At 36.3% G+C, this 13,721-nt stretch overlaps 1 protein-coding gene across 15 annotated transcripts in view; it reads right to left on the bottom strand.

Annotated features, from left to right (window-relative positions):
• GANC (glucosidase alpha, neutral C) overlaps nucleotides 1-13,721 on the bottom strand; it is a 69,923-nt gene that overhangs the window by 34,500 nt on the left and 21,702 nt on the right. For all 15 annotated transcript variants that reach the window (XR_012373600.1, XR_003210489.2, XR_003210491.2 and 12 more), the window contains 5 exons: nucleotides 8,185-8,230; nucleotides 5,132-5,198; nucleotides 3,633-3,729; nucleotides 2,388-2,568; nucleotides 2,013-2,166 (listed from right to left, as the gene is read on the bottom strand). Coding sequence is in view for 10 of the 15 variants with exons in the window: in XM_073876858.1 (XP_073732959.1) it covers nucleotides 2,013-2,166; nucleotides 2,388-2,568; nucleotides 3,633-3,729; nucleotides 5,132-5,198; nucleotides 8,185-8,230 (545 nt within the window). In the remaining 5 variants the exon portion in view is untranslated. The remainder of the gene's footprint in view (nucleotides 1-2,012; nucleotides 2,167-2,387; nucleotides 2,569-3,632; nucleotides 3,730-5,131; nucleotides 5,199-8,184; nucleotides 8,231-13,721) is intronic.

Genomic DNA, 13,721 nt, shown 5'->3' with positions numbered 1-13,721 from the left:
TCCATTCGTATATCTTTAGAGAACTGTCTATTCAACTTCTGACCATTTTAGAATTATTTTTTTTGTTGTAGAGTTGTATGGGTTCTTATTTATTCTGGATACTAGGCCCTCATCAAATGCATGATTTGCAAATATTTTCTCCCATTCTGTTTATTGCCTTTTCACATTCTTGATAATATTCTTTGATGCACAAAAATTTTTAATTTTAATGAAGCTGAACTTATTTATTTTTTCTTTTGCTCATGATTTTGGTGACTTTTCTAAGTATCTGTTGCCAAATCCAAGGTCATGATGATTTACCCCTGTTTTCTTCTAAGAGTTTCATGGCTTTAGCTCTTATATTTATGTTGCTGATCCATTTTGAATTTTTCTTATATGGTGTTAGGTAGGGTTCCAACTTCATTTTTTGCTGGTGGCTATCCAGTTGTCCCAATACCATGTGTTTAAGAGACTATTCTTTCCCCATTAAATGGTCTTGAACCTTTGTTGAAATCAATTGGCCAGGGATGTATAGGTTTATGTTTGGACTCTCAATTCTTTTCCTTTGGTCTACATGTCTATCCTTATGCCAGTACCACACTGTTTGGATTACTTTAACTTTATAATAAGTTCTGAAATTGGGAAGTATGAGTCTTCCAACCTTTTTTTCCCCAGGATTGTTTGGCTATTCAGGCCTCTTGCAATTCCACACGAATTTGAAGATCAGCTCTTTCACTTCTTCAAAAAATGACCACTGGAATTTTGGTAAGGATTGCAGTGAATCTATAGATTGCTTTTGGTAGTACTGTCATCTTGACAATATTATGACTTCTAATCCATGAACATGGGATGTCTTTCCATTTATTTAGGACTTCTTTAATTTCTTTCAGGAATGTTTTATAGTTTTTAGTGTATAAGTCTTTCACCTCCTTGGTTAAATATATTCCTAGGTAGTTTATTTATTTATTATTAGTTTTTAAAGATTTTATTTATTTTTTTGATAGAGACACAGCGAGAGAGGGAACACAAGCAGGGAGAGTGGGAGAGGGAGAAGCAGGCTTCCCACGGAGCAGGGAGCCTGACGTGGGGTTCGATCCCAGGACCCTAGGATCATGACCTGAGCTGAAGACAGATGCTTAGCGACGGAGCCACCCAGGTGCCCCCTCCTAGGTAGTTTATTCTTTTGGATGTTATTATAAATGGAATTGTTTTCTCAATTTCTTTTTTAGATTGTTCATTGCTGGTTTACAGAAACACAACTGATTTTGTGTTTATATATCCTGCAACTTTGGTGAATTTATTTATTAGCTCTGGTAGTTTTTTGTGGATTCTTTGGGATTTTCTAACACGTTGGATCACATCATCTGTGAATAGAAATAATTTTACTTCTTCCTTTCCAATTTGGAGGCCTTTTATTTCTTTTTCTTGCCTAACTTCTTTGGCTGGAACTTCCAGTACAGTGTTCAATAGGAGTGGTGAAAGTGGGCAGACTTGTCTTGTTTCTGATCTTAAGGGAAAGCTTGCAGTCTTTCACTCCTGAATAGGGTAACTGTGGATTTTTCATAAATGCCTTTTATCATACTGAGGAAGCTTCCTTTTATTCCTAGCCTTCTGAGAGTTTTTATCATGAAATAGTGTTGGATTTTGTCAAATGCTTTTTCTGCATCAACAGAGATATTTCACATCTTTTAAAGATAAAATACTTTAGTGCTAATGCCAGTGGTATATTTTAATGGAGAAGAGAACACAGAAAAGTTCAGGTTGGGACACTGATTATCTGAGATAAAGGCACAGAAAGCCCAGAGCTTAAAGGCTCCAAGGAAAGCAGATGGAGAATATTAGGGAATAGAGAGTGGAGAGTTCTAGGCCCAGTACAATATTTTACCAAGCTGAATGGGATGAAGGTGGGAGGAGAATGCCTGCTTCTTGAAAAGCATATAAATTCTATATGGTGTGCAACAAATATTAACTTACAGTGATGATACATGCGATAGAGGAAATATAATAGAAGAGGCTGACACTTCCACAAGTACCTGTAAGGTATGAGTACTGCTTGAAGACATCAGAAGGCGTAGGTCCTGTCAGCAGAAAAACATCAATGATTCCACTCTCTGACATCCAGTGCACATCAGTTCGACATCTGACCTTTTGTTTAGCTGCAACAGGGCCCATCTGGGTCAGTGTGTACTAGAAAAAAGAATGGAATGAAGTTCTGAAAAATTTCCCTCTAACCTACAGTATATAAGTATCATCCATATGTAACTAACAGGTACATATTATTAACTTTCACTGATTATACTGCAAAGACTTTGGTGGCAGAGAATTGTCACTACAACGCCCAGAGCTATGACTACATTGGTTTTCTTTCTTATGTACATATGACATGCAGCCATGATCCATAAGCTCACCTTTACTGCAGGCTCTGTATTGATCTCCACCAGTGTTTCGGAGGCATTGAGCCAAAAAATGCCTACAGTCCTGCTGAGTTTATGGGCCAGGAGATAAGGCACTGAACCATAAATGCCCATTTTGTCATGTATTTTATATCCATAGACATCCAGGTTATAAAGACGGTAAGCATCGCCATCACTGAGACACACAAAGATGGACTATCAGTTACAATCACAAATATATTATTAATGAATAGTATAGCTCCATTCTCCCCTGCAAACACTTGAGTCCTATGCATCTTTCAAGGCTCAACTCTCACCACTTCCCTAATCCAACCACAGTTAATATGATTCTCCTCCTTTGATTCCTTTGGCATCCCCTCCTGTGACAACTGGCATGCATGGTCTCGTATCTTAGATATCTTTTCTGAGGATCTCTTGTGAGGTGAGGACTGTTTCCTGTGAATTCTCCACAATAACAAGTGCACAGTAGATATAACTGGCAAACTTTGTATTTCTCTGCTGCTAAAACAAAATCACCGATAGTGTCCTAAAGCTTCCACAGTGCTGAGTAGGGAAAGATGGGGAACTGAATTGGGGTGGGGAGCCCAAAGCTTGGCTTGGTGTGTGAGCAGCAATTTCTGATTCACTTGTTACTACACCCCCCTGTTGACCTGTTGTGTAAACAGCATCTGAACCCAGCAAATTGATCAGACTCTGTTTCTCTTTGGTTTGGGTTCCTCGTAGTCTGATGCCTCTGGCATTTACTTGTCAATAGTGTTAGTTTGAAATGATCTCTCTGAAAGAATCAAAGGTGACATGAGATGCCACACTTTTCCATTCTCTGAATCACTGTCCTTTTTTGGTAAAAGTCTTTTTCTAGGTCAGTGATTTTCACAGTGATTTTCACAGGAACTCCCAGGTTCCACAGAGAGGCCTTGAGGGGTGAAAGCAAAAGCCGGGGAGGTGGTGTGATGAAGCTCTTTCCCCTACTTCAACCATAATAGTTCCATATTTTTACTTCCTCTGTAGATTTTAGGTTCAGCATTACAGTTTTATAATTCTCAACTTTTTGCCAAAAAAAAAAAGAGATAAAAATTGAAAACCACTGCTCTTAAAGTTCTTAAAGATCTACAAGCATTATCAAGGAGGAAGAGCCTAGGCACATACTGGCCCAGGCTCGGAAAGCTCACATATTTTCCCTTCAAAGTTTTCCAGTCCAGAAACCAGAGCATCCTATAAGAATTTTTGTTTTCACGTTACCTCGTATTTTTAAGTTGGTGTGATTCTGCATGTTGCGGGATCCCGTAGAGATGCTCAAATCCATGCAAGGAGAAATCCAAACCAACGGAGGCAGGACCTGAAGGGACGAGGGTACTGAGTTTTGCTTCTCCGTGGGACAATCAATTAAGGAGACCTACTTACCTATGAGTGTAGCATGATGACTAGACTGGGGATCTAGAGACCTGAACTTGCCCTGATCAGTCAGTAAATCACGTGTGTGCCTTTTCTGTAAGATGTTACATTCCGGTACTGTGGAGATACAAACATGCTCAAGGCAAAGTTCTGGTCACTTATTAGTGTTTCCTTAGCTATGTGCTGAAGCTCTCTGTGTCATTTATGGTAAATCTCCTTTTCTATCTGCAAATATGCCTATGAAGCTTTAGATTTTTTTTCTAATCTAAATTTTCCTAAAATGTATCACATGCTTCTTTACATTAGGAAACAAAGGATATTGAGCAATTTTAATCTTCACTAGATAGAAGACTGGGTGTCTTCTTCTGATCATTTATTCTTACTGCATTCAGGAACTATAATGTCAAGGGCATCAGAAAGATCTTTCCTGGCTCCTCAAAATACCCCTTCCCCGTGATTGTAGATATGTAAGTTTTTTAAAACTAGAGACAAAGTCCTTTAACCATTATTTTAGATATGGGAAAAATGCAAGTAACTAGGAGAAATAACAGACTTAAATTCACTCTTAGGTAAAAGTATTTGACATGAAATGGTCCTTATTTAAAGGAATTTATGGAAAGGGGGTGCTATAGAGAAGGTCAAATAGATTATGATGTTACAGAAAGGAAAGCCTGATGGCCCCCCTACTTACACATTTTGGACATGTTGTCAGTCCTGATCATTATGCTAGGCTATAGATATAGATGCTAGAACAGAAATTCTCAAGGTGTTAGGGAAGACCTGTTATCCTACTGGTAGGAGGGAGGAGGAAAGTATTTTTTCCAACTCTATAAGCCCCAAGTATCTGAACTGTATATCCTAAAGAGACAAACTCCACCCCCGACACCCACTATCACTAAGTCTAGTGAGAAATGTCACAGATGGGCATGTGATACTCATGTGAATGATGGGGAGGCCTGGAAAAGGTTGAGAACCAATGGCTTGCAATGTTGGAGCTAATGAGCTCTAGAACTTCATTTCTCATCACCTGACTCTCATAAGAATAGAATGTGGAATTTGTGGCTGTCTGATATACTGAGTAGTACCAGCAGTGTGCTGACCTAGGCCCCTAACATGAGACCATCAACTCCATGAGGACTGTACTTCTCTTACATACCCCACAAAAGGTACACATTCACTATTTCTCTGTTGCAGTGCATTAGAGAAGAATAGAAGACCCAAATCTGAGATTTCTGTTCCCCTTACAGAAATCACTTGTTTGGGTGGAAGGTTCAAGAGATTTTAGGTAGCGATATTTAGCCATTTTGGCAGGTTCTCCTTTAATACTACACCAATTTCAATTTTACCATTAACTTTGACATCCACAAATTTTCCGAATTTCTCCTCCCACAGGCCCAGATCCTCTTGGTCTTCCTGATGGCACAAAAAAAGGAGCAAATTGAGTTTATACACTGCAACAAATGTGGTTACCACAATAGCATATTTGGATTGTTAAAAGATCAGACCGAGAAAGTATCTTTTAAAAGACCTGTTTGTGATGTCAGTATATGTAACAAATTTGATGTGTTTTATATAAACGCTAGTAGTCATCCTCCTTATGAACTGCAGCTGACATGAATATAATTTTTTATTGTGGTAGAATAGACATAAAATTTACAAGTTTAACTATTTTCCACTTTAACGATTTTATTTATTTTTTTATTTTAAGTAATCTCTATACCCAACGTGGGGCTTGAACTCATGACCCTGAGATGAGGAGTCACATACTCTACTGAGCCAGCCAGGGGCCCCACCACCATTTTTTTTCATTTTTACCAGGTTAAAGTGACATTAAGTACATTCACATTGTTGTGCAACTATCATCCACCTCCAGAACTTTTATATCTTCCCAAACTGAATCTCCATACCCATTAAACAATAATTCCCCATACCGTCCTTCCCCAGCTTGTGACAACAACCATTCTACTTCCTGTACGAATCTGACTACTGCAAATATCGCATATAACTAGAATCATGTAGTACCTGTCCTTTTGTAACTGGCTTATTTCACCTAGTATAATATCTTCAAGATTCATCCATTTTGTAGCATGTGTCAGAATTTCCTTCCTTTTTAAGGTCGAATGATAGTCCACTGTATGTATATACCACATTTTATGTGTGCATTCATTTGTCAGTGACTCTTGGGTTCTGGACTGCTTTCAGGTTTTGGCTACTGTGAATGATGCTGCTAAGAACACAAGCACACACATATTTGTTTGAGTTCCTGCTTTCCCTTTCGGATATATATCCATAAGTGAAACTGCTGGACCATATTGTAATTCTATGTTGAATTTTCCGAGGAACTGCCTCACTATTTGATATAAGTATCTTTACATAGTCCAAAATGATGTGAAAAAACTGAAAAATGCAGTCTTCACAGAAGTCAGATTTTTAAAAAAATTTTTTTTCTTGTAAACATGTAAGGCAAAATAATTAGAATCAAATAATTTGGGTCAAAAAGCAAACATTTTGGAGGAGATGGGTACTTCTCCACCCTGCTTCAGTTAGCCAAATTACATGAGAAGTCAAGACTGCTCAGGTTCACCATCTTTTGATGTAGAGCTAATGAATTTTCTTGGCTTTACAAGTTTCATTCTTCCTCTCTGGTAGAATGAAAAAGTTTTCTAGAAATTGTGTGTGTGTGTGCGTGTGTGCGTGTGTGTGTGTGTGAGTGAAATGCATGTTTCTTTTAAAAAATGAGCCCCATGCCCATTTCTAGGTGGTCTCTTCATAATTATAAGCTTCTGTAAAGTGAGCCTCCATGTGCATGTGTGTTTAAATCGCATTCTTAATGTAGGGACTATTATCCTTGGGTCTGTGGATGGGCTTTAGAGTATGTGAACTCCCTCAAACAGTATGGAAATTTTGTTGTACAGAGATGGTTCATAGCTTTCATCAGATTCTTGCAAGGACATCTATGACCCAAAACCACTATCTAAGCTATCTAAATCTTTTTTTTTTTTTTTTAAGATCTTATTTATTTATTTGACAGAGAGAGAGACACAGCGAGAGAGGGAACACAAGCAGGGGGAGTGGGAGAGGGAGAAGCAGGCTTCCCGCGGAGCAGGGAACCCAATGCGGGGCTCGATCCCAGGACCCTGGGATCATGACCTGAACCGAAGGCAGACGCCTAAAAACTGAGCCACCCAGGTGCCCCCTCTCTAAGCTATCTAATTAGAGGTCTCCCCAAAGCTGATTGGACATGTTGCCACAAAACTGTGTGAAGCTATGCCTTAGTTGTCCTTCTCGATTTGAAAATGGAAGAAATATTCTCATATTCATCAGCATGGGTCAGTTTTCAAGAGGAACAAGCATGTCCTTACTGCACTGGAAATATTTTTCACCATTCCTGGTGGCCATACCTACTGTCAGGGATCCTTCAAAGATGCATGTCGCTTTGGATGAAGAGAAGATTTCTGGAATGCCCATTTTCCATAATTCAGCTAAAATAATCTTTTAAAAACAGACAGCAGACCACATATCTCTGCTGCTTACAACCTTTCCAGGGCTTTCCTTTGCCCTTAAAGACCAAAAAGGTTAACAAGACATAGAAGAATGCCAGCTCCACGGTAATGAGGGACTTTGATTTATTCAACGATACATCACCATTTCCTCGAACAGTGCCTGGCATATAGGAAATACTCAACAAATGTTTGTTGAATGCAAGAATTATTACAAGACTTTCCACAGAATTGCCCTGCCTATCTCTCTGGCCTTGTTATACAGCACCTTTACCTTTGTTTTTCTTTATCCTACTAAAAAGTATATATATTTTTAAAATGTCTTCAAATGTGCTCCTTCCTACCTCAAGGTCTTTGAATATGAAATTCCCTCTATCGGAATATTCTTTTCCCACCTTCTGACTAGCTAATGTATCCCCGTGCATCAGTTTCTGTTGGAAAATCATTTCCTTCAGGAGGTCTATCTTGACCCTCATCTTGGTCAAGTTCCTTGTTGTATTCTCCTATGGCACTCTTTTTAACACTCCTCATGCTTGTACTTGGTCAGTGTCCATCTTTCCTATTAGATTCTAAGATTCATGAGGATAGGCTGGGATTTGTTTTACTCACTGCTGATTCTCCTTGCCTAGCATAATTTTTTGAGCTGGCACAAAAGCAGGCACTCAGGAATTACCTGTTTTATGAATGAATGAATGAATGAATACATGAATAGACAAATGAATGAAAGAATGAGATGACAAGGTGAGCAAAAGAGATAGGTGGTCCCATTTATATGCAGTAGAGTATTTATCAAGTACCCATCTGTGAGAGGAAGGGAAGAACAGAACCATTACATTCCACATCATGGTAATGATGGTGAAAGAGATTTAAAAAAAGCTAAATTGCTCAATCTTGATTACCTGAGAAGCATCAACTGATGTGTCCTCCTTATTTTCTTTGGCAGCTCTGTTTTAATATAAATAAAATTGTTTCACTCATGGGAAGACTGACAGAATTTTGTTCAATGATAAAGACTTTAATTTCCAAATTTTGAGACCCCATAAATTATATCTTTTAACTTACTAAAAATAATGTCATTACAAAAATAAGTTTATGAAATTGAACATTTATGATGAACATTAATCCAACAGCTTGACTTATTAAAATGTAAATATATTTGAATTTTCTTGTTTACCCTTAAATAATTTTATCAGTTTTTTTTTATTATACATGTAATACATAATCCATCAATGAAACAAACATAAGCAAGCAAGGTAGAACACAGCTGCCCTCACCCAATTTTACCTTAGTACAGAGCAACATAATGCACTGTCTTCCAAAATGATTGTGACAACTTATTCTATCATATACAGTTGGATTTGAGGGCTCATTTCTCCCCATTCTTAACAATACTGGATGTTATACACTTCTAAAATCTTTGCCAATCTAAAATTTTAGAAAAGACTTTCCTGCCTCCTGACAGTGTTCTGATGGAGTCTCAAAGTTTTTACTTTAGCTGCCCTATCAACACATTGATTAGCATGGATTTTGTAAAATAGGATTTTAAAAACTGGAATGTAATTTGTTAAAGAGAAAAAACTCATTTTCTTGAACAAAAAATTTTTTTAGAAAAGACAATACATTTTCAATTTGAATTTCTTTCATTAAAGCTGTAAACTACCTTTTTATACATTAAATGGTACTTCTATTTCTTCTGTGAATTGTCTATTCTCATTATACATTAATTTTTTAGTGTACAATAAAGCATGAATATGGAAGGGTATAATGTAAGTTCAGAGGTTAAAGAATAATATAAAGTGAACTGTGAATCCACATAAGCCACAGAGATGACTTGTTCCTTGGGAGTTCCTGTGTGCCTCTCTTCAAATGCATCATCTACCTCCTCCCCTGACCCTTCAGAGGTAACCACTTTACTCAATTTTGTGTGAAACCATTCCCTTGCTGTTCTATATAGCATTCCCACAAGTGTATGAGTCCTCAAACATATATTTGGTTTTGCCTTTAAAATTCTTTTTATACAAATAGAGATGTACTGTAACATACTTTTTTCACTTTTATTTTTTTATTTTTTGGGGGGAATCTTGTTTTAATTTGCAATTTCCTAATGATATATGTTGAACATCTTTTCATGTGCTTACTTGCCATCTGTATATCTTTTTTGGTAAGGTGTCTGTTCAGCTTTTTGGCACACTTTAAAGTTTGGTGTTCATTTTCTTATTGTTGAATTTTAAGAGTTCTTTGTATATTTTGGGTAGCAGTCCTTTATCTGATGCATCTTTTGCAAATATTTCTTCCAAGTCTGTGGCTTGTCTTCTCATTTTCTTGACATTGTTTTCCACAAAGCATTAGTTTTTAATTTTAGTGAAGCCCAATTTATCAGTTATTTCTTTCATGGATCATGCCTTTGGTGCTATATTAAAAAATCATCACCATACCTAAGGTCATCTAGATTTTCTTCTATGTTATCTTCTAGGAATTTTATAGTTGTGTATTTTACATTTAGATCTATGATCCCTTTTGAGTTCATTTTTGTGAAGGGTATAAGGTCTATGCCTAGATTCATTTTTGAAATATATTTTTTATTCAGGTAAAATTTACAATGTCATATTAGTTTCAGGTGTGCAGTGTAATATTTCAACACTTCTATACATTACTCAGTGCTCATCATGGTAAGTGTGCTCCTAATCCCCTTCACCTATTTTACCCATCCCCATTCCGACCTCTCTTCTGGCAACCACAAGCTTACTCTCTATATTTAAGAGTCTGGGGGGTTTTTTTTGTTTGTTTTTTCTTTTAATTTGTTCATTTGTTTTGTTTCTTATATTCCACATATGAGCGAAATTATTAGGTATTTGTCTTTCTCACACTGACTTATTTCACTTAGCATTATACCTTCTAGATCCATCCATATTGCTGCAAATGGCAAGATTTCATTCTTTTTTTACAGCTGAGTAATATTCCAGTGTGTGTGTGTGTGTGTGTGTGTACATACATACACATACCACCCACCACACACATATATACCACATCTTTATCCATTCATCTATGGATGGACACTTGGGTTGCTTTCATATCTTGGCTATTGTAAATAATGCTGCAGTAAACATAGGGGTGCACATATCTTTCTGAAATAGTATTTTGTTTTCTTTAGGTAAATACCTGTAGCCAACACTACTTATTGAAGATACTGTCTTTTCAGGAACTGTATGCTCCTGTTTCCTTTGTTGAAGATTACCCGTATATGCATGGATTTATTTCTGGACTCTATTTTGTTTCACTGATCTATGTTTTTGTTTTTGTGCCAATACCATACTGTTTTGATTACTATAGCTTTGTAGTATACTTTGAAATCAAGGGACATGATACCTCTAGCTTTATTCTTTCTCAAGATTGCTTTGGCCATTTGGAGTCTTTTGTGGTTCTATACATATTTTAAGATTATTTGTTCTATTTCTGAGAAAAATTTCATTGGTATCTTGATAGCGATAGCATTCAATCTATAGACTACTTTGGGTAGTACGGATGTTTTAACAATATTAATTCTTCCAATTCATGAGCACAGTGTATCTTTCCATTTATTTGTGCTGTCTTCGGTTTCTTTCATCATTGTCTTACAGATTTTAGAGTTCAGGTCTTTCATCTCCTTGGTTACATTTATTCCTAGGTATTTTATTCTTTTTGATGCAATTGTAAAATGGGATTTTTTTTTTTGAAGATTTTATTTATTTATTTGACAGAGAGAGACACAGTGAGAGAGGGAACACAAGCAGGGGGAGAGGGAGAAGCAGACTCCTCACGGAGCAGGGAGCCCGATGCGGGGCTCGATCCCAGGACCCTGGGATCATGACCTGAGCCGAAGGCAGACGCTTAACTGTCTGAGCCACCCAGGCGCCCCAATGGGATTGTTTTCTTAATTACTCTTTCTGATAGTTCATTATTAGTATACAGAAATGCAACAAATTTCTGTATATTAATTTTGCATCCTGCAACTTTAGTTAATTTATTAATTCTAGTAGTTTTTTTGGTGGAACCTAGCATTTTCTATATACAGTATCATGTAGTCTGCAAATAGTCACAGTCTTACTTCTTTTCCTATTTGGATGACTTTTTTTTTTTTTTTGGTCTTATTGCTGTGGCTACGATTTCCAGTACTGTTGAATAAAAGTGGGAAGAGTTGGCATCCTTGTCTTGTTCCTGTTCTAAGAGAAAAAGCTTTTAGCTTTTCACTCTTGAGTATGATCTTAGCTATGGGTTGCCATATATGGCATTTATTATGTTGTAGTATGTTCCTTTTGTACCAAGTTTGTTGTAAGTTTTTATAATGAATGGATGTTGAATTTTATTGAATTCCTTTTCTGCATCTATTGAGATGATCATATGATTTTTCTTATTTTTGTTAATGCAGTGTATCATGTATCATATTGATTAATTTGTGGATACTGAACCATCCTTTCATCCCTGGAATAAGTCCCATTTGATCATAACGTTTGATTCTTTTAAAGTATTGTTGAATTTGGTTGGCTAATATGTTGTATAGGATTTTTATAACAATGTTCATCATGAACATTAGCCTGTAATTTTCTTTTTTAATGATAGGTAATGCTGGCCTTATATAATGTGTTTGGAAGCATTCATTCCTCTTCAATTTTTGTAATACTTTGAGAAGAATAGGTATTAACTTTTCTTTAAATGTTTTGTAGAATTTGCTTGTGAAGTCATTTAGTCCTGGACTTTTGTTTGCTGGAAGTTTTTGATTACCGATTTAATTTCATTACTAGTAATTAGTTCAAATTTTCTATTTCTTCTTGGTGTAGTCTTGGAAGACTGTATATTTTAGGAATTTATGCATTTCTTCTAGATTCTATTTGTTGGCATGTAATTGTTTATTGGGGTCTCTTATAACCCTTTGTATTTCTGTGGTATCAATTGTAATTTCTTCTCTTTAACTTGATTTTATTTGTGCCCTCTCTTTTTATTGATGAGTCTGGATAAAGATTTATCAATTTTATTTATCTTTTCAAAGAACCAGCTCTTCATTTCACTCATCTTTTCTATTGTTTTAAAATCTATTTCATTTATTTCCACTCTGATCTTTACTATTTCCTTCCTTCTATGAATTTAGGGCTTTGTTTTGTTTTTCTTAGTTCCTGTAGGTATAAGATCACAATGTTCATTTGAGATTTTTGTTTCTTGAGGTAGGCCCCTTTTGCGATAAACTTCCCTGTTAAAACTACTTTTGTTGCAACCCATAGATTTTGGACTACGGTGTTTCCACTTCCATTTGTTTCTAGGTATTTTTTTACTTCCTCTTTATTTAGATATTAGTTGTTTAGTAGTATGTTGTTTAGCCTCCATGTTTGTGGGTTTTTTCCCCAGTTTTCTTCCTGTACTTGATTTCTAGTTTCTTAACATTGTAGTTGAAAAATATGCTTGATAATGATTTCAACCTTCTTAAATTTATTGACACTTTTGTGGCTTAGTAAGTGATCTAATCTGGAGAATGTTCCATGTGCCCTTGAAAAGAATGTATATTCTGTTTTTGCATGGAATGTCTATACGTGCATGTATGTGTGTATAAAGTTCATCTGGTCTAATGTGTCATTTCTTGCTGGATCTTTCCCTTTATCATTATTGTGTGATGGCCTTGTCCCTTGTTACAGTCTTTGTTTTAAAGTCTGTTTGGCCACTTAAGTTTAAGCATATTCTAAATTCACTACATTTTTACTCCTCCCACACCATGTTCTGTTTTTGAAGTCATATTTTACACCTTACTATTTTGTGTATCCCTTGACTAATTATTCTAGGTCTAGATGGTTTTATTACTTTTGTCTTTTAACCTTGTACAAGCTACACAGGTGGCTGAACCACTACCTTTATTATATGTTTATCTTTACCAATGAGATTTTTTCTTCTATAATTTTATTTCTAGTTATAGACTTTTCTTTTCCATTTCTTTTCCATTTCCATTTTCTTTTCCAAATGTTAAAGTCCCTTTAACATTTCTTGGAAGGCTGGTTTCATGTTGATGAACTCCTTTAGCTTTTGCGTATTTGGGAAACCCCTTATTTCTCCTTCAATTCTGAGGAATAACCTTGCCAAGTATTCTTAGTTGTAAGTTTTTCTCCTATCAGCACTTTGAATACAGAATATAAAGGTTACTCCCTTCTGGCCTATCAAGTTTAGGGGTTTCCCTTGTATGCAACTAGTTTTTCTCTTGCTGCTTTTAAGATTCCCTCATCTTTAACTATTGATACTTCCACTGTAATGTGTCTTGGGGTGGGTCTCTTTGGGTTCATCTTATTTGGGTCTCTCTGTGCTTTCTGGACTTGGATGTCTATTTCTTTCACCAGATTAGAGAAGTTTTTTGCCGTTATTTCTTTTTTTAAAAAATTATTTGAGAGAAAGAGAGAACTAGTGGGGAGAGGGGCAGAGGGAG

This window comes from Callorhinus ursinus, unplaced genomic scaffold, assembly GCF_003265705.2.
Source record: "Callorhinus ursinus isolate GAN/ISIS: 27379988/994484 unplaced genomic scaffold, GSC_fseal_2.0 scaffold25, whole genome shotgun sequence".
NCBI classification, from domain to species: Eukaryota; Metazoa; Chordata; class Mammalia; order Carnivora; family Otariidae; genus Callorhinus; species Callorhinus ursinus.
This window is presented reverse-complemented; position numbering and strand designations above follow the sequence as displayed.